This window comes from Conger conger, chromosome 4 (genome assembly GCF_963514075.1).
Source record: "Conger conger chromosome 4, fConCon1.1, whole genome shotgun sequence".
In the NCBI taxonomy this organism is placed as follows: domain Eukaryota; kingdom Metazoa; phylum Chordata; class Actinopteri; order Anguilliformes; family Congridae; genus Conger; species Conger conger.
In genome coordinates this window covers 66,576,582-66,597,246 of record NC_083763.1, presented here as the reverse complement: position 1 = coordinate 66,597,246, position 20,665 = coordinate 66,576,582, and the positions used below count along the sequence as shown (strand labels likewise).

The 20,665-nt window shown below is 42.1% G+C and overlaps 2 protein-coding genes across 4 annotated transcripts in view; one reads left to right on the top strand and one right to left on the bottom strand.

Annotated features, from left to right (window-relative positions):
* Positions 1-20,665, top strand: part of LOC133127625 (nephrocystin-3-like) — a 59,693-nt gene that overhangs the window by 34,692 nt on the left and 4,336 nt on the right. For all 3 annotated transcript variants that reach the window (XM_061240646.1, XM_061240645.1, XM_061240644.1), the window contains 4 exons: positions 15,397-15,466; positions 17,469-17,554; positions 18,669-18,740; positions 18,996-19,150. In XM_061240646.1, the coding sequence (XP_061096630.1) occupies positions 15,397-15,466; positions 17,469-17,554; positions 18,669-18,740; positions 18,996-19,150 (383 nt within the window). The remainder of the gene's footprint in view (positions 1-15,396; positions 15,467-17,468; positions 17,555-18,668; positions 18,741-18,995; positions 19,151-20,665) is intronic.
* Positions 6,907-11,410, bottom strand: ackr4b (atypical chemokine receptor 4b). Its single transcript, XM_061240649.1, has 2 exons — positions 11,207-11,410; positions 6,907-8,285 (listed from the first exon to the last, which is right to left on the bottom strand). The coding sequence occupies exon 2, from the start codon at positions 8,257-8,259 to the stop codon at positions 7,183-7,185; it is 1,077 nt and encodes a 358-aa protein (XP_061096633.1). The 5' UTR covers positions 8,260-8,285; positions 11,207-11,410; the 3' UTR covers positions 6,907-7,182.

Here is a 20,665-nt window from a genome sequence, read left to right as displayed (position 1 = left end):
TCCGTATCAGTCTCTATAGAGATGGCCTTATGGCAGAGAGTAAAGGTCTCTCAGTGCCAGTATTGGACAAAGGATGTCTGCTGTTATTTTAGTTGAAGGGAAGTCTAAGGAGAGGTGAGGAATATCATGAAAAGACTCCCTCTTTTTCTCTTTTTACTCCCCTCACTGTGGTTTAGAGGGAAAGGCAGTGAGTGCCCAGGCACAATGCTCCAGCTGCCAGAGCCCTGGATGCTGTTTTCTGCATTTCAAATGTCTCTCACAAGATAAATCTTGATGGTTTGTTTGTGGGAATCTCATCCAAGAATGTCTTTAGAAGACGAGAGAGATCTTTTCGTTGTCCTTAACAATACTCTGAGGCCACAGTGTGTGTGAAGGAATTGATTATAACTGGGCTTCATTTTGTAACTTTGTGTTATGAATTCATCTGGGTTTCTTAACTTTGTGGCAAATAGATTTTTAGGGATTGGGGCATAATTGAGTGTATTTTCAGGACGAAATATTGCCCTGAGGGATCTGCTGTCCTGATTTAATGAACACTGATAGTATACGTACAGTATAGTCCTGTAGTTATATCGGTTACGGTCAATAGAGACATTTCCTCACTAGTATGTCTGTCCCTGCATTATTCACATGTGTAAATGGTTTCAGTTAGAATTACAGACGTCCAGACTGACCTTGCAATGTACCCAAATTTTAGCAAGTGAAGAACAAAGCAATAAACAAAAACAAACCCACATGTTTTGGCACAGCCTCTGTTTTTAAACTGATAAACTGTTGCAATATACACTCAATGAGCACTTTATTAGACTATAAACTATTTTTTTTGTTGCTGCCACATGATTGGCTGATGAAATATTTGCATTAACAAACTTGTGTTCAGGTCTAGCTTATCTGATAAAGTGCTCACTTGGTGTATGAACTGTGTTCAATGAACAACTAGAGCAGGGGTGTCAAACTCTAGTCCTGGACGGCCGCAGTGTCTACAGGTGTTTGTTGTTTCCTTTCAGCCAATCAAGGCCTTGAGAACAAGGTGTGGACTCTTTAGCCAGTGAAAGACTTTGAAATGTATCCCTCCTGTTGAAACACCAAAAACCAGCAGACACTGCGGTCCCCCAGGACTGTGTACCAGCAGTGTAACTCTTTTGCTGCGAGTACAATAAATAAACCTACAGTGACTAGGATCAAGAATCATAGTTAATCCTGGACCATTTAATTTACATTTATGCTAATGGGGAAAGATAATTATCATGTCTATGTTAATTGTAGCTGAAAACAATCAATTAATAATGATTTAATTAAATTAACAATTTAGCATTCAAATCACGTAATTTAAATATGCTTAAACGCATGGCCTGAGTAAACATTTGGAGCCTTTCTCAGCGTGCCTGACACTCGCTGAAGCAGCCTTGACTGCTGAAATGCATCTGTGCCAATAGAAATGTACATTTACCTCCCTGTGATTGCTGCCCTGATCATTGGATTCTGCACCCATTGAACTGCATTAGAGAATTAAAGTTGAGCAAGTTTGAACTTAATCTTTAACCTCTAAAAAAGTCAACATCTCACACATTTAAACAGCCTGTCTTAGGTTATGTTGTAAGGATGCTGTAAGGAGAAAAAAGTTAAATTTTGCTGAGCAATAAATAATAATAATACTAATAGGTTAAATGTTATGTAACTATAGTTGTAGTCATGTTAATTTTATGCAGCTGGTACAGTTCTGTTTCACTGTAACGCCATGGAATGGGAAAGGAATACCATCAATCCCAATGAATGACCCAGATGGCCATTTATGGCCTTTGAATTCATCATTTTTCAGCTGGTTTCCGGTGTTTGTGTTCTGGACTGTTAGCAAGTAAAATGTCTTCAAGTATAAACCTTCCCATCCTGACAAAGTGTTATTCCATAAGGAAAAAGGGCAGTTTGTCAGTCCAATATAATCAGTGACAAATTTGCAGTGCTTCCATAATGTCTGTAATAAGCAGTGGATCCTTTAATCTTTGGAAAAGCCAATGATGGAACAGAATGAATGATCTCACCATGTTTGCATATAGGCATGATGGGGTGAGTCCCAGTGTAAGCAAATGGTAGAGACCCTGTAAATATGCGACTGTTCCATATTACCCATGGAGTACAGAGTAGTACACATGGAATACAAAGAGTTCCTCCAACTAGCCTAGATTTGATACATATGTGCCCAGGCGTACATTTGTATTGATTGTTATGCAAAGCTCAGATTTGGTTTACATTAAAACCCAGTATCGTTTTCTTTTAGTTTTAGTTCCAAAGGTTCAATTGAAATGGGCTATTTGCGGGGGTAGTATGATTCATAAGAAGCTTACACTTTGCCTCCATGTTATCTCTTGTGGGTTTGCTCACCTGTTTGTTTTTGTCAATGTCAATGTCTGTTTGCATTTGGCACGCGACACACTGCATTTTCTTTCTCTTCACAGAAATGTAGTGTTTGACTAAAAGGGTTTTTAAAGTTCAGGCAATGATACAGTTGATAATCAAGAACAAGACACTACCCCAGGAATTATGCCTGGGGAAAATATACTGGTATATCTACTTACAGAACAGTACTCACACACACCTACACTGCCCTATACTTTCCTGTAAAGATGTGCTTGCATGCGTGTGTGTTCATACCTGTATTTACTGTAAATACACATTGAAAAGATTTTGCGCTAGTCTCTTTAAGAACCTTCCAGATGGTCTCCCTTCCCCAGAACGCATTGTGGCTTGAAACTCTCCTAAATTAAACATTCCCAACAGAAGGACCATGACATTCCCATTTGTACTCTATCTGCACTAATCATACTTCAGCTACATAAGCTTATATGTCTCCCAAGATGGCTGTTTTATATGCGTGTAGTCATTTATTGTGCACTTTAGTTTAAACGAGATGGCACATCTATCTCACAGATTTGCACGACTCTGAACCTCGCAGATTTATGTTAGTTATGTTCCTTGTCTAATGGTGTAACTGTTGATGTTTTTAGTCACAGAACAAATGGCTTTGCAAGTAAATGTGGTGCTCATTGTGGAGTCTATTACTCTTATCTTTCATCATATTCCCCCAGCCTTATGGTTATAATAAATGTCTTGCTGTACTTTTATAATCTATAGCATTTATCTCACTGTATGTTAATCTGGAAATCTGCCTGAGAGTTTTTACTGCCCAAACATGGTAATAAGTGTATTTTGACATTGATACTTCTGGACTGCCCACACAATGATATATTTTTTTTAAATATATATGCTCTTGATGTTCATTAAATACTAGACCACTCTGATAACCAGATAAATTCAGTTTCCCCTATTTGGGGAAAAGTTTATGCTAAATATTCTACAGTAATTTCTGTTGCCTTTTAAATTTGAAAATCAATTACAATTTTTCCACTGTAGCCAATCATGTTTTTATGAATACACAAAGATTGCCTCAGGAATGCACCAAGGAGACCTAGACTGTTTACATATGTGAGCATTCCCTGATCCCTACATAAGCATGAATAAAATAGTGTTCTGATGCAGAACTAAGTGCAGCCAATTGCCCTTAGTATCTGGATGTGGTTTCTGTGGCTTAGAGGTCAATCTGAGAAATGTTACGTGAATCATAAAATCGCCGTGAATGGGGAAGTCGTGCAATGCAGCAGTCGGGTGTTGTGGGTTTTGTATTGCAGGAGAACAGGGATACCGCGATTCAAAATGTTATGCGAGACCTCACTGGTGTTATACAGCCTTCATTGTTTGATTCGGCTTTGTGGAAAGGCCTGAAGTACAATAGCTGTAGCTGTAGTCCTGAAACTGTCCCTCTGGCTGTCCCACAGGGCCAGCAGAGGCCAAATCAGAAGCAGGATGCGCTAAGAGCCTGTGCTTAGCACTGTGTGAGTCACTGAGAGACGCGTAGCCTTAGCAGCGGTGTGGAGCGCTGGGTTACTCCGCTCTCTCTGATGCTGCTGTCCTAGCTCTGTTGCGGCAGGTCAGAGTGCGCTCCACCACATGCCTCATTTCAGGAGGATTGTCCTGGAGAAAACAACAGGAAGAAAAGCAGACTGCATACCCACGTTGTTAAGACGGACTTTTTTAGTTATTTATTTCGTTTCAGTTTTTCCTGTAGGGGAAACCTTTTTCTTGAAACAGGCTTGCATTTGCAGTAAAACTACAGTGACATATTGTTTGGGAATTTGGAGCCGGAAAGTCCCATATCCTGTGTCCTGTTGTGACCTGGGTCTTAAAGATGAAGACTGGCCTACGGGATTTACAGTCGTGGTAGTATTGTATTGTCTACATTCTTCCAACTTTGATATACTTTAGACGTGGCCTTTATCGTGTCTATAGGAAACAAACACCAAGCTCTAATTACCAAATGAATGCAAGCCAAATACTGAATAAAGAGAATCAAGTACAGTATCGCATGCAAAGAGATTATGTGGGATTATTCTGGGAATTTTCTGGGAAATGGTATAATTCAAAGAAAAGGAGGTGACACAGATTGATAGACAAGTAATTTACCTCTCTCTGTGGAACTTACATTGTACTGTAGTATTCAGTGGTAACCATTATTAAAATTTAGAGAACAGCACTGACAATAAATGCACTCAAAATGCTCTCCTCAGAATATTCTAGAGGTTTTGGCTCAGGTGTCCCACTTTAAATGTGCTCTGTTTACTTCCTGCTCTGGTGATCACAAAATGCCACCAGGTAAATGGTGTGACTAAACTGAATGACATGTTCAGACCAGTTTTCTTTCCCATGTTAACCTGTTATTATACTTGTGTCCACGTTTTACACTTTTAGCTTGTTTTAGCTCCCCCCTCCCCCTTTTTATAAAGAGTTTGCATTCTTGACTATTGTAGCCAAACCTGTGCAGATCTGCGGTGATGGTAGAACTTCTTACCTTCCAGTAAAATCCTGGGCTGCCATGTGCCAGGAGGAGTTCACTTTGTTTTGAGTAACCAACATTTTTAGTAACCGACCAGAACATTTTGAGTAACCAACCAGAATTATGCTTTTTTTTTCATTGAAATGAGCAGTCACACTGAGTAATTAACAAAGGGAACCACAAACCGCAGCGAAAAAGGGAAGGTTCATGCTGTGTTAGCCCATTAAAGTCCTGACTGTATGAAAAGGCACCTTTTCTTTTCTCCCACCAAGAGCTCTCTCTAGCCTGTTCAACATGAGTGACACATTCTGCAGTTACAGTACACATGCAGTACGCTACCTGTCGTATTTGTATTATTCATACGAGAATAAAGAACAGCACACTTTATGAATTGTTGCTGTCACACTGATGAGTGAATTAAGAACCGGAAAACCTGCTGATGCACCGAGCACCGAGCACAAAGCACCAAGGCGGGGCTCCTTTGATTTAGCTGGAAAACATGGGTGGGGATCCAAAAGCAATATCTCCTTGAAGTCAAAATCCATAAACACGCAAGGACGGCGAGTAAAACAGAAACATACAGTAGAGAAAGAGGATTAGACAAAGATTTCTGTGTGAGGTGTAGTTTTCAGACCAGTTGGCTTGATATTGTTCTACATCTAAATGCACGGAAAGGTAACCAAAATAAACTCAGCATTCCATGGAATAACCGCTAATGGAGCCAGCTGTTCAGGGAGGCTTTTAATCTGCCCCCATAAACATGCATACTGCCTATTTCCAGGCAACAGTATGACTAACAGTTTCTGCACTCAGTAGGCGGTATCTGTGCATGTGTTTGCTTACATCAATGCTAGCATTAGCATTTCCATGAATCAAGCTTTTTTTAAACACCACAGTGTATATTTTTGTAATTAGCTTTTGGTCTGTGAATCATTAATATCATGTTTTTTTCAGGCTTTATATAAGTTGCTCCTGCTGGCTCTGTTTGTCTGATGCATTTCCTACATTTGTGCTGGTCAGATGATATTGATTCAGAATGATTTCAAAGACTCCGTAAAGGTTGCATGTTGAAGCAATTTCTGGAGGAAATCAAATAGCGTTGCGACATGAAGACAGTGTCACTGAAAGAAGCACAAATCAGATCAAATACCTGTCAAAATCACAGAAGCCGTTTAGTTGCAAAAACACATTTCACTCCAAACGGAAAACAAAAGTTTGGCATGTAGCAGTAGGAGAGAAAGGTGATGATTTAATGTAGCACTTTGGGAAAGCTAAAAGAAATAGACTCACACTGAAACTTTAGTAGCCATGGTGGTATGATGATACTCTCCATGGTTCTTACCAGGCCTGGTTGTAACTAGCGAATAGTGAGTACTGTACTTTTATTTTGACTGTACCTGACATTGAACCTTGATTGAGTCATGTGCTTATTATGTACATATTCTGTGTGCATTTCACAGTGTACATTTGTTTGAAATGTCTACGAAGCTGCCATGTTTGCTGAAATTGTTTGCTGTTCATTTGGTGAAAAGCACGCCACAGTCACAAACGTAAACTCGCTGTTTTCTGTCGGGCAGCCCTTGCATTTTCTCTCTGAAAAGCGGCTGCTCTAAGCTCTGGATGCCGACTGAAAGACATCCATCCTACCACACGGCAGATGTTTGAGGTTCTTGAAGATAATTTCAAAAGAAAACGTTTAATGCTCATTCTGGAAAATTGTATTTTCCTTCAGTGCTCCAGTATACCTCTGGAATAGCACTGTGCCTTATGTTTCTCAAATCCCATTTTCCTTCTTTGTTTCGTGGAATTACCCGGCTTTAACCTGACAACATTCCAAGTAATTGAATTTCCCGGATTTTCCAGAGCCGCCTAATGTTTCAAAATGAGACACGTATGTTCTGTTCAGACAGCTGCAGTGGTGATCTGAAACTGATTTCATAGAAAGTGGCTTTCCCACAGCATTCAGTGGGCCACAGAGATTGTGGATAACGATTTTCAGTGGATAATCTTTTGAAGAGTAATGTCTTTAAATATTTTTATTATCATTATAATAGGTGGCATTTTTACATTCTAGTACATATTTTTTGAAACTATACAAATACATAAATATACAGGTGTCACATTAGGTGGCTAATCTGTACAGTGCTATACAGTCAGTGCACTATGTGAACCACGGTCTGTGTATATCTTGAAGAAGCCATTTTGGTTTAGTGTATCTACATGAGGTGCTTCGTCCCAGCAGTCCCCAGTGCGTGCGGTCGCCTGTGGCAGTAGTGCGGCTCCTAAACCCCCGGCCCTCATATGGTGAAGGTGGTGGTGTCGACAGAAGCGGAGTGGGAGTTGAGGGAGATCTCCACCGTGGGCTCGTTCCTGTGGCGGAAGCGCCTCCGCCTTTGGCCCAGGCTCTTCATGACCTTGAGGACGTGCTGGCGGAACGAGGTTCCGATGAAGGCGTACAGGATGGGGTTGACGCAGCTGTGGCTGAGGGCCAGGCTCTCCGTGATCTGCATGGCTATGTCCAGGCTCTTGCTGACCTCGCAGTGCGTCACCAGGGTGTAGATGATGTCCATGGCCCTGCAGAACTTGACGATGTTGTAGGGCAGCTGGGTGGCGATGAAGACCCCCACCACTGCCAGCAGGACCTTGAAGGCCCTCCACTTCTTCCCTTGCGTCACGTCCGGAATGTTCTGGAGGGCCCGAGCCACCCTGGAGTAGCAGAAGAGCATGACCAGGAAGGGCAGCAGGAAGCTCAGCACCACCTCCAGGATCTCCAGCGTGGCCTTCGTCTGGCGGGCCATGCTGCTGGGGTATATAGGGAGGCAGGACTTCCGGACCACGCCATGCTTGACGGTGGTGAAGACCATGTCCGGTAGGCCCAGAACGAAGGCCACCACCCAGACCAGGACGCACACCAGCAGGCAGTGCTTCCGCCCGACGGCCCTGGCCACGGCTCCGTTGGACACGGCCAGGTAGCGGTCCACGCTGATGCAGGCCAGGAACAACATGCCGCAGCCAAAGTTCATGATGTAGAGGGCGGAGGTCATCTTGCACATGGCCACGCCGAACTCCCAGCCGTTGACGGCGTCCGCTGCCCAGAAAGGAAGCGTCAGCAGCAGCAGCAGGTCGGCCACGGCCAGATTGAGGATGTAGACGTCCGTCATGGTCTTCAGGCGCTTGTAATAAACGTAGACGGCCACCACCAGGGAGTTTCCCGCCAGGCCCACCACCAGCGCCAGGGTGTAGATGGCGGGGAGGAACACCTTGGCGAAGGAGCGGACCTCTGCCTTGTCGCACACCGTGTGGTAGTCATAGTAGGAGTCATTGTAGGTGTAATTGTCAAAGTCATAGTCATACGTGTAATCTGGGTCCTCCATGACCTCTCTTTGTAAAGCGTTGTTATCTAGAGGGAGAGAGAGAAAACAGGGTTTGATTCAATTGTTGTGTATTATTCTACCTTAATATACCTATATGGGCAAATGACATAGCCAAGTCCGGTTGAAATTGAATATAGCATTTTTTCACATTCTCAGTTCTGAGATTCTGAACAACATGAATGTTAGTTTAGGCCTGCACATTGGAATCTGACAATTATTGGGTATAATCTTTGTTTTCATTGCTCAGAAAGTCTGTGTTCATACCCCTTTGGGTAGGTCAGTGTGGGATTTTCTGGCTAATGGCTGAAAGCACAGTAGGAATGTTCTCGCTCCCTCCCTTTTTTTTTGTGTTTTTTTAGAGAGTGTTTTGTGTATGCTTTTCCCTTAAAATTATTGATTGCTCACCCTTGATACTGAGACAGTGTGAAGGGCTAAGTATAAATGATTCAATATAAACAGCCTTTTCTTGGATACAGCACTGTTCTACAGCTGTTCTACATAGCTAGTGCACAAAGTGGAAGGGAAAGGTTTTGAATTGCCATGCACAAAATGATAAGAAGAATAATAACAATGTACAGTGTATGTGTGATTGATCCCCTATTGTAATAGTGTTTGTCATTTTTACAAAACATTTTTTACAAAGGTACTATAACAATTTTGCTTCTAAATGACTTAAAGCAGGGGTGTCAAATCTTATATGAAAATGGTGCAGGTTTTTGTTCCACCTTTGACGCAAGGTAGTTTGACTCTGTTCCTCTGAATGTGAGGCTTCCCAGGAACATTTAAGTGGTGTGAAGTTAAACACTGTGAGAGAGCATAGAGCATCAGTGGCAGTCCAAGCTATTAATTTCCCAGCCCGTAGCTATGAACAGGTGTGCTCAACAAGCCTGCCATTTGTGCAGTATAGGCTGATTCCGTTTCAAGACGCAGGTAATTACTGTTCGAGTGCACGCTTCACCTGCCTGTCTTCCTGGTATAAAATTGCTCTCGCTTCAAGATTCTTTCAAGTCCAGAGTGCAGGCTGTTTGGGAGGCGAGTGGGGTGCGTAGTTAGGGGAATGTCAGTATTTGCAGTCAGACCAGTATTTCTTTGAAGCTGCTCTCTCTACCTCGTGTTTCTTCTCATCTCAAATATTGGCAGCTGAGGCTCGAGTGAGGCTCTTTCTTCTTGTGGCAAAACAGGGAGATTTTTCTGAAAGCCGGTAGGGACGTGGAGCGAATTCTGGGTTTACTGACAGATCTTTGTTTGGGGAATGGAAACACTCTGTCTGTGTGTGATGTTAATAAACAGGTCGGGACAGAATGGCAGCGGGGTGTCTCACTTGCTCTGGCAGCGCTGGGGCTATCTGCACAATCTCTGCACAGCTTTAGTTCATGTTCGTGCTGCACCTCATTGGGTGCATCTCCGCCATTGTGGCTCCATTTTGCTGTCTGAACAATGATGCAGTTGTTATTTTGTGGGAGCTGAACACTCACACAGGCTGACTATAGTTAGTCAGCCAACGTGAGTGTTTGAATGGGTGAGGAACTCTATCACTTAACTTGTCAGTGTCCCTCTATGTGCTTTTTCCAAAGACGGACATTTTCCCAGACTCCATGACTCATGTTTGGCCAGTGTTATGCGACAGAAGTACTTTCTTTAGAGGGGTGCAGCTATTGAGAGAGTCACAAACACTTCAAATTCAAATTTACAAAGATGTTTTTGTGCATATGTGTCAGTATATTATTTTGAGTTACAAGTATTATGTATTTATTACTTATGTATAGTTAGCATTTCTTTTACCCTAAGAAAAGCCATAAATAAATTGAACTGATCACAAAATAATGGTCATTATTTACCTTTCCATTATTTTCTAATACTAATACTACAGTGCTATGTGTAATACCCTGTACCCTGTGATGTAAATTAATCAGATGTTATAATACATATGCTGTTTAGAAATACCATGATTATTTATGAGATTATTATTTCAGGATTACTCAGGTACAGGGTGTGTTGCATGAGTGTATTACATCACTCTCTTTCTCTCTTTCTCTCCCTGTTTCTGTCTCTATATGACAGGTAATGGTAAATGGACTCCATTTATATCGCACCTTTTTCCAAAGTGCTTTTAAATTCATGCCTCTCATATTCACCACAATCATGACATTTTGTGATAGTTACTGATACAATATATATTATTCTATTTCCATCTGTGCTGCAGTACAAGTCCCCTTTCCATAATAGACAGTGAGCTGAATATATGCTAATCTGATTAATTTAAATGTAGAACTTCACAGAAAATAAAGTAGCAATGTAAAAACTAAGTGTGTGAAATGAGCGTATTCAGCTTCAATAAAGATAAAACCTCCTGAAGTTTTGACCTGTGTACTAAAGTCTCAAAGGCTTAGGGGGAAATATTCTGTTTTGTGAGAATATATTCAATAGCAGCCCAATAAATGAAAGCTACACTAGTGTCTAATTTTACACCCATTGCTTGCATGATAATTCAGAGATGCCTCTCTCACACTGTAGGTTCATATTTCCCTTTCACCTTCTCTTTAAAGGCTTCATAAATCCCTGCCAATGTGACAAAAAATGATCTGATAACTGTTCCAGCTTCTGAATATTGTTTGAAAACACTCAGCAACTTCCTCATATTTTCTCCTTTCTTGATGAGGAAGTCTAAAAATGAATTAACACAGTGCCATATTATCCAAAGTATGCAAATGCAGTGCTATGTAATATGTAGGAAAAATTTAGTTTAGACAAGCTCTCTTTCCAGTTTTCTTTTTTCTTTGATGCGCTCTCTCACACACGCTCACACGCTCACTCACTCTCTCCCTCTCTCTCTCATTACAACAGTGCATGCACGTACACATTCAGTTTCACTCACAAAGCTGTATATGTAGCTGGAAATATTAAACTTGGGTCAATCAAAAAAAGTAATATACATGTTCAGGCTTACCTTTACTTCTCTTGTGAAGAGGAAAAATAAGAAAAAAATTCTCAGTTGTGTTGCAATGCTGTGTGTACGTCTTCCACTGTCACTGTCGGAAACTACTGGAAAGGTCCTGGCACAGTCCAATACTGCTGCGCTCTGGAGTCCATGGGCTTGTGTGAGGGACTCACCCTTCTCTCCGGGATAGAATTACACACGGAGTTCCAGCGCGGCACTGCGTGGACTGTGCCCTGCGCGTGTGTGTGTGTGTGCGTGTGTGTTTGTGTGTGTGCGGCAGCCAAGGGGAAGCAATGCGTTAGCCAGGTTCTGCCTTTCTTTTGGAATCTGCACAGATACTTTGGGAGATGAGTTACATCACAGGGTGGGGAATTCTTATCATTCATATTTCTGCACAGTGGAGTGCATATTTGACACTTGGCAAAAAAGGTGTTCGAGTTTAAGTAATGTCAAATAAAACTAAAATGTTCTCATAGACTTTGATCCCGCCGTGTTATTACACACCATGTGATCTTAAAACAGGAATACATGTCTTCCATTTACAGGAAGACACTGAATTTTAAGTTATTTTATATACATAACAATACAGCCATAGTAAATGGTTAGAAAAAGGAACGATGCATATGGTTTATTTGTAATACTTGGTGTAAAAAAAACCTGTATTATTTTCCAGTTATTATGTAAAATCAGTTGACTTTATTGTAAAATAATTTCTCTCTCTGTAGGAAATAGTAGTAGTAGTTTGACATTAGCTATGAGCAATGCTGTGATGAAACGCAGGTTGCAGTGTGACATTTTCTTTGCTCTTCGGGTTCCGTGTCATCCAAATGCAAAGCAGCACTCTGTTTTGCACTGTGGAGGAAGAAGACATGTAGGCTGCTTGGTACTTATTACAGGATGTCTATTAAATTTGTACACTCAAAATCAAAAAAGAAAATTGCCAAAGCGAGCAGCGCCACATCTTGCATTTAACAGCTGGCCGCAGACTTTTTATTGTTTGCTTGTTGTGTTTAATGTTGCACTTGGTTAGCATCTGATTTGATCTAAAATAACAGTCTGCGCCACAAAGGAACTTCACAGAGATAATTCAACCCTCCGGTGCGGAATGTCACATTTCTCTAACCGGTAGCTAATCTTTCAGGGGCGAGAATGCGTGCTCTGAGTGTTGTTGAAACATCATTGCGCTCTGATGAATTGTGTTATGTAACGGGCGTTTTTGTGATGCTGTGGTATGTTCCTCCCTCTGATGGGGAGGCACACGTCAGTTATTCCCCCATCGCTTTAATCTGCCCGTTGGGGACATGCAGAGACATGATTGCCACATGTCTGTTGAGTTTGTTTTCTTGGTTTATTTGTCTTTATTTCCGTCATTAAGGCCACTTATATAAGAGTTACTGGGGCCCTCTGTCACAAAAACACATGCTGGCTTCAGGGAGAACTTATGCTAACTAGACATGTTGAGAATAGTAAGCAGTTGTGTTCTACAGGTGCTTTATGACTTGTCTTGTGTGATTTTTAAAAATGTTTAATTTAAGTACTTACACAGTTCTGCCAGGTCCACATTGGCATATTCATTTGGTATGGCCTGGTATAGCATCGGTTGCTTGTATAGTCATGCCCTTTCTGTGGAGAGATTGTATTTATTCACTAAATGAATGCATTTGCATTGTGTGCGCAAGTGTGTGTGTTTGCTTTTGTGTGCGTATGCGTATGCGTGTGCATGTGCGTGTACGTGTACGTGTGTGCGTGCGTGTGTGCACGTGCGTGTGTGCGCATGCGTGTGTGTGTGTGTGTGTGTGTGTGTGTGTGTGTGTATGTGTGTGTGTGTACGTGTGTGTACGTGTGTGTGCGTGCGTGTGTGCATGTGTGTGCGTGTGTGTGTGTGTGTACGTGCGTGCATGCTGGGTGTCGGGTGGTGGTGGAGGGTCTCTTCAGAAAGTGGATTTTATGGCATGTACACTTGTCGCGTGCCCTTTCCTGGAGAATGGACATTTTTCTCATTCCAGGCATAGTCATCAGCAGATAGATCTGCAGGCCTGCTGGGTCCTGTGTAGTGATGAACGCACTGTTATTTCTGCACAGCCCTCAGTCCAAACCCAACCAATCGATTGTGTTAAATTCTGTAAAGTGTAAAGTTTTTTCCTGATATACACAAAAACAACGTTTCCTTTTGAAGACTGCACTTGAATATTGCATGATTCACATTACATTTTACTCACTCCTGTCAAAGGCAATGGTACGGACTTGTCTTGTCGTTCTCAGTTGTGTTATAGACATTTCCAAGTGTGTCCTCAATGGTGAATGTTATTTAAGAAATGAAATATGCAGGAATATGAATGACAATATGTTTGGTGTGAGAATAGAAATAAAGAAGTGTGTTCATTGTAGTTATCTTTAAATATTTGGATAGCTGTCAGGCAGCTGAAATTCAATCAGCCGTAGCATCAAAAATAACTTCATTACGTGGTATTTTGATCTTGATTATGCGAGTGACATGTTTTTATACTCTAGTAAGGTTCAAAGGTAGATTTTATAACCTGTGTTGTTGACAGTCGCACATCATTACATCATTTACATTGCAGCAGATAAGAGAACAGATTTGCTTTGACATGGACACTCTTTCAGCTGATTATTTATCGTAAAGGTTTTATTGAGCGAGGTCATTATGTTAATAACCTTGCTCAACATTACAAAAAGCAATGCCCCACCAAGGAATTTAACGGCTCACGGTTTCATAACCGCAGTGTGTCATCCAGGAGAGCTTGTTTTTATACATGCAGCATCGCAGGCATGCCACTGGCTGTTCGCCGTTTCTCATTTCTCGTGTGCTGGTGGAGATCTGTGACGAGTGCTATTAATGCTATTATGCTTTGTTTGTTTGTTTTTGTTGTTTGTTTTGCTTGTTTTGTACAGAATTTCAGCTCCATCTGTTTGTATTGAGCACTGCGGTGGCAGAGAGATTCTTGGAAAATGTATGTAAACAGGAAACCAGTCTTTTGAGTCACTCCACACCCTTGCGCTGGGTACGTACTGTAGCCCTGGCCTCCCCCGGGACTCTGGGCCTCACGGGTGGAAACCCCGCCGTGTGTCGCAATCGGCAGGCCGGTCGTGGCACGGCCGGGCGGTTGGGCCAGATGTGCAGAGGTTACGGAGGTGCGGCAAGGTCGGCCGCGTCCGTTCCTAACTTCACCCCTCTGCACTCCAACGCTCTCTCTGGTGTTTCCGGTTGGCCTGGTCAATGTGAAATCCTGAACAGACCCCCCGTGCATCCAGCCTGCGCGTTTCAAAAGGACATTACTGCTCATCAGACACATTCATTACCCACATCCTGAACGGGAGGGGCTTGTGAAGCAGCTCTACAATGCCACAAGTTTGTCCGACACGGTCGGACTTCCTAGGCTTGACAGTGACGGGCCGTTGCTGAATGAGAGTGCAGATGTGAGCAGATGTAAAGGAGGCACAAGGACACTGATTTTTTGTTTGCCCGGTCTGTGCACTTAATTTTTTTGTTGTGATGCTTAGGCTAAACTGACATTCAAAGAATAGGATTGAAGGAAATATGGCAATGTTAATGATACTGTTTTTTGTTAGTTTTTTCGATAAAGTGAACCATGTTTTATTCGAAATTGTGCTACAGACACTGTCTTACTGTATCTGAGCACTTTGCATGTGACTACATGTTTATTTGCACTTGTAAGTGGACGGTGGTATGTGTTTGAATGTCTGAATTTTTTCCTCAGAGAACAACGAACACTAACTCCGTATCCTCACGCTAATTCTGTTGTACGAATGTGCAGAGGATGTCAGTGTGTCTATGCCAGAGCCATGGTGCAGACAAATGTCTAGTTTCAATTATACAGTTTGTAAACAATGATTCATTTCAGGAAAGCCCAGCCATGTAAACAGTGATTAATGTCAGCAAAAGGTCACATTATTTTCAGAGAATTCCCTTCCACCCCGCCTCATATGGTTTCAGATCGATCTATCTCTGAAAGGGGCAAAAATAAAGCAGACCGAAAGACTGCCGTGCGGTTTTTCCACGGAGCACTTGTGCTGTGTTCTGTCCACAGGGCTAACCACGCTTGATGTTCGACGATGAATAGAAATCCACGAGCGTGCGTCCGCCATGCTGAAGCGATTACCGGGTGTACGCTGGACGTGTGACTCGTTTAAAGTCTTCTTTCTGTCGTTGTTTTCAGGAGCTGGCAACCCCGCCTGTAAGGTGGCCATTGTGCTGTGCAGGAGCGAGGCACACGACTCCGCCCAAAGGTACGTCTGTTTGCCCTGTGATCCTGCCGTTCTGGGCCAGTCACCGCTTGAAATTTAACAGAGAAATGGATGAACATGTCCCAGTCGTTTATTGTTTTTCTCGTTCTTTTTAAATGAAGGGGAATTGGTTCAGGAGAAGAACAGCAGGCCCAATGTCTGACAAACCCCAGATTTTTCCAGATTTAACTGGACAGCTTTAGACCTTGGTTGGGTTAGCTCTTCTTAGTTTCGGACAAGAGGACTCACGCAATCATGCTGTAAATTAAATGGGACCAATAAATAAATTAAGGACGCTCCATGACTTTGCTGTTATAAAGCAGTACTTATAAAAGATTGGTGGGTGGGTAATTGTTCTGTGCTGTGTAATTTGTCATTTTCACACTGAACACACCTATCTTCTGCACCCTAAAGAGGTAAGGGAAAGAACGTGCCAGGATAGCCTAAAGCAGCCAGACTGAATGCCATGACTCATTTAGCCTTGTCTAAATCACCACTACTCTCCGATCCATTAACCGCATCCAGCTTCAGATCTCTAATTTTTTCACCACCATGTTTTTCTTCTTTTATGATTAATGGGCAATAATTAAAAGCATGGCTAAAATAAACCAACAAAGCTGTTGATGGACCGGGAATAATCGTGCTATTCTAATGTAAGCTGCATGTTCCTGCAGATAAAGTCAAATAAATCATTGCCATGAACAAAGAAAATGAAATACACATGGCTGATTGTAAAAGTGTATCCAGGTGTGAAAAGCGAGGTTTTTAGTTTTTAAACTTGTTTGTAGATTGGTCTATGATTGATCCACACATTGAAACTCTACCACCACAGTTCTGTCCTGCTCATTTAAGTGTACAGTCTCAGAACTGTCACGGCTCATGTCAGTCACAGCCAGCCTGTTGTCTGAGCTCTGAAAACTGCAGGCAGGAGCAGAAGAGGCTTTTTCCCTGAGGTAGGGCAGTCTGGAGACTATTTCCACATATGCAACGCATTTGGCACGGAGTACCCTGTGCCACCCAGCAACTAACCTCTGTGTGCTGTACACCTGCCCCAAATCAGTGATGGTATTTTCAGTAATTATGTAAATATGTGTCTTAAATAGCATTGTACTGTATTTGTTTTTGTAACAGTTCCTAAGCATTTGAAGCCGTTTGACTTTGCCTTGTTTTCACAAGACTTAATTTAACCACACCTAAACCACACCTCAGCCAACTGGAGTTTACACTCAAACTCTGACATGTATTTCTCCGGCCAACTCTTACCCTTCAGCCTGGAGAAAGCTCAATTATCTCACAATTCAACTCCCACAACACAGCGCTGTTATCTCCCTGCTGCCTGGCTAAGCCAGCAATATGCAATAAAACTTCCAAAAAAACAAATGCAGTACATCTTTTGGATTACTTTGTTTACACATCTGTAAATTGTAATGAAACATCTTTGTCGAAACCAAAACTTCCGAAACTCCACCCTGCCTTCACCGGGAAATGATAAAAGCTTCTCGATTTAAGCCGTAACTGTGTACAGCTTTGTTTGCAGTGAAGGGAAGATGAATAGTGTCCATGTGGCAGTGTTTTGTGTGTTTTCATAGATAGCAGGGAGGGCAGTAGAACAGATGCGGGGTTGAGGACATTGCATTGGGGTCTGGGGAGGGCCTCGTCACCTTCAGGTGAGCCTGCTGTGCTATTTTCGATATGACGGGAGACCAATATCTCCATCCAGCAACCCGTCCTCACCTGTGCCAGTCTTAACGCGCAGCATCTGAAGGACTTCATTAATCTTTTACAGCCACCCTTTTCTTCTGCTGAAAGGCCCCGGACATTAAAATTCAGGGACTGCGCCCGGTCCCAACTTTCCCCTGGCTCCCCTCAAAACTGACAGCCTCGCCCGCCTGGCCGCGACCTTGGAGAAACTCGCCCTCCAATTCTCCTGCTCTTTCTCTTTTCTTTAATTAGAGCGGCTGTTCACAGCCTGATGGAAGTTGTTTTTTTTTTTGTTTTTTTTCAGACACAAGCAGCATAGCATGATTCTGGTCCCATTAGACACCCCAGGTGTGAAGATCATCAGGCCTTTGACGGTGTTTGGGGAGGATGGTAAGACCCCTTTATTTTTTGCGATTTCAGTGTGTGATTTCATCCGGTGGAATTTTCAATCACTCTGGTAACAGGAGTTACTGTTTGAAAGCATTGGGAAGGGCATGTGCAAACACTTTTTTTAAAAAGCAAAATACAGTATTTTATATCTCATAAGATAATAAAGATCCCATAATATCATTTTGTTTGCACGTGTCCTTTTGGAGTCTCCAAATGTCCTTTTTGAAAAACTGCTTAGACATAGCTTAGAAAAAACGATGCAGAATGCTCATTTTTGGTGATGTTCATCAAATCTGCAAGGGGATTTGTCCAATGTTTTGGCTGTGGCTCCATTGTGTTTCTAAGCGCACCAGGCACTGCTACAACAATCTGTATCCACTCTGAAACATAAAATGTTTTCAGTGAGAAAATCATGTTCCACGACCACTGTGTTTGCGCTTCTGTAACTTTGATTTAGTAATAATTAGAGAAATTCTAAACAAACGCCAAACCTTTCAAGACATCAGTATTCTCACCGCACTTACAGTAGCTGTAAACTGCAGAGGTATTTTTATTCCTAAGTGAGAAGCAGTAATTTGGTTCACAGCAATGGCTGGGCAAGCCTCCATCGGTGTTAGACAAAATAAAGCACATTGCTTCAACTGTTTTAAAAATCATCTTGAACCATACATTTTCCGTATCTTTCAATGCAAATGTTTTTTATTCACAAATACACTGGGCAATACACTGAAAAAAGTGTAAAACTTTGTATTTACTTGAAGGTCAAATTTAAGGACTGATAAAATACAAGCTTGTTGAATTTCAGATGCCTGTAGTCAAAACGGTTCAAGAATAATAGCCATTTTGTTTTGGGTATATCATTTTCAAGCTTGTGCAAAAAAAGTGGTGATACTTAAGGGGTTAACAATGCTAATGCTATCCATCCTTGTGCTGTGACGGCCATTTGGCAAATGCTACACATACTGATAAGCATTCTTATCCATTCTGTGAGAAAAAGATTGAAACCAAGAAATGCGCGCATGCCGCATATCTGTGCTCTGTCCAAATAAAATGAGACACTGCTGATTGTCCAAGTGAGCACAGGCCGCTCATCTGAACTTATCCTGCCTTCCAGATGCAATCCACGGTGGACATTTTGAGATACACTTCAATAGTGTGCGCGTGCCTGCGTCCAACATCCTTTTAGGTAAGGCTGGATTCCTTTCCAAGAGATTTTGTATTGGGTGATTTCCACTGGGTAGACAATTTATGCAAGTGCTAAGTATAAGTGTAAGTATGCTGTAGATTTGAACAGATATAATAGTTTATGACTCAACAATATGACAGTAGTTATTTCAATAACGGTTTGATATATTTGTAGTATGTTTGTGTACAGGAGCAGTGTTCTGTGTTGTGAGCTGTGGGGGAGGGAGGTACTGAAGCGTGCCGCTGTGTCCCCCAGGCGAGGGTCGCGGGTTCCAGATCGCCCAGGGCCGCCTGGGGCCCGGCCGCCTGCACCACTGCATGAGAGCCGTGGGACTGGCCGAGAGGGCCCTGGAGCTCCTCAGCCTGCGCGCGGCAGACAGACAGGCCTTCGGGAAGAAGCTGTACCAACACGTGAGTGTGTGTGTGTGTGTGTGTGTGTGTGTGTGTGTGTGTGAGAGGGTGTGTGAGAGTGTGTGTGAGTGTGAGTGTGTGTGTGTGAGAGTGTGTGTGTGTGAGAGTGTGTGTGTGTGTGTGTGTGTGTGTGTGTGTGTGTCTGTGTCTGTGTGTGTGTGTGTGTGTGTGTGTGTGTGTGTGTGTGTGTGTGTGTCCTTGAACATTGTTTCCATTGGGCTCTGTAGTGTACCAGATGTCCACATTCTATTAATTCTCTTGGGACTAGTAACCTGCGTGTCATCCAGCCTAGTGAAGGATTCATTCGTTTTCCAACAAAATTCACTTTCAGATAAATCAGTATTCTCTCCGCACCTACAGCAGCCGTAAACTGCAGAGATATTTTTATTCCTCGGTGAGTGGCAATAATTCGGTTCTCAGCAATGGCTGAGCAAGCCTGCATTGGTGTCAAGCAAAATAAAGCACATTGCTGTTTTAGAAATCATGTTGTTTCAATGCAAATGCAAAGTGTTTTTATTAAAAAATACACTCAGCGAACTGAGTTTGCAAGAAAAAAGTATAACCCTTTGTGTTTACTTGAAGGTCAAAGTTAGGGACAAATACTGATAGGATACAGGCCTTTGTGTTGCATTTTAGATTAGATAATTACGTTTTTTCATTGGCTTATTATCTCTGTGCCAAGCTTGCAGGGTTTTTTCCCTGCTCTTGCAAACTGGCCTTTGAAAATTATCCATTCGAACAAACCGCTTTTGTTTGGCTTTAAAGTAATACAAGGTAATGCCTTTTAAGATTTGAAAAGGTTTGTTTGAAACTGAAGACATTATTTTTGAAGCATGACCTCACACAAGCCTCTTAAAAGTGCATTTCCTGAGTTTATTGCTTCTTTCTTTGTATCTTTCTTGAGTTATCTGTCAAAGCAAATATTTGTTTTTTCTTTCAGTTAATTTATCCTAAGCACTACCATTGTAGCACAGTACTAACCTCTTGGCATGCCAATGGAAATTTCAGTGGATATCATCGAACTGGAGAGTTTGTGTGAGCATAACTAATGTTAAACGGGCAGCCGTATGGCAGCTACAGTGGAGTAACTGATGGCCATAAGTATTCTTCATGGGAGGAATGAACATATATGCTGACAATAAACACGTGTTTGCATTTTGTTGCCTTTTCATTATGTGGATTTCCAAATTAGATTAATGTAGCTCAATTGGATTAATGTAGCTGTCACTTTCATTACTACTGCGGTACGTGTAACCGTATCCTCTGCGTGAGAAACTGTGTACCCTGAGAACACACCCATGCCCTTATCTCTCATTGTTCTCTCATGTTGTTTTTCATCTGCTCATATGGCCTGCTGAATAGATGTTTGGAAAAATATAAAAAATAATATTGAAATGTGCTTTTAACTCCTTTTATGCTGTAGCGCTTGCAAAAGCTCATTCTCTTTGAAAGTTATTCTTCCTGCACAAGCGGTCTACTGACCCCTAGAGGCGAGAGTGGAAACTGCAGAGCCCT

Bases quoted from the DNA above. Each gene is read 5' to 3' on its own strand.
- ackr4b (XM_061240649.1), bottom strand. From the start codon at position 8,259: ATGGAGGACCCAGATTACACGTATGACTATGACTTTGACAATTACACC.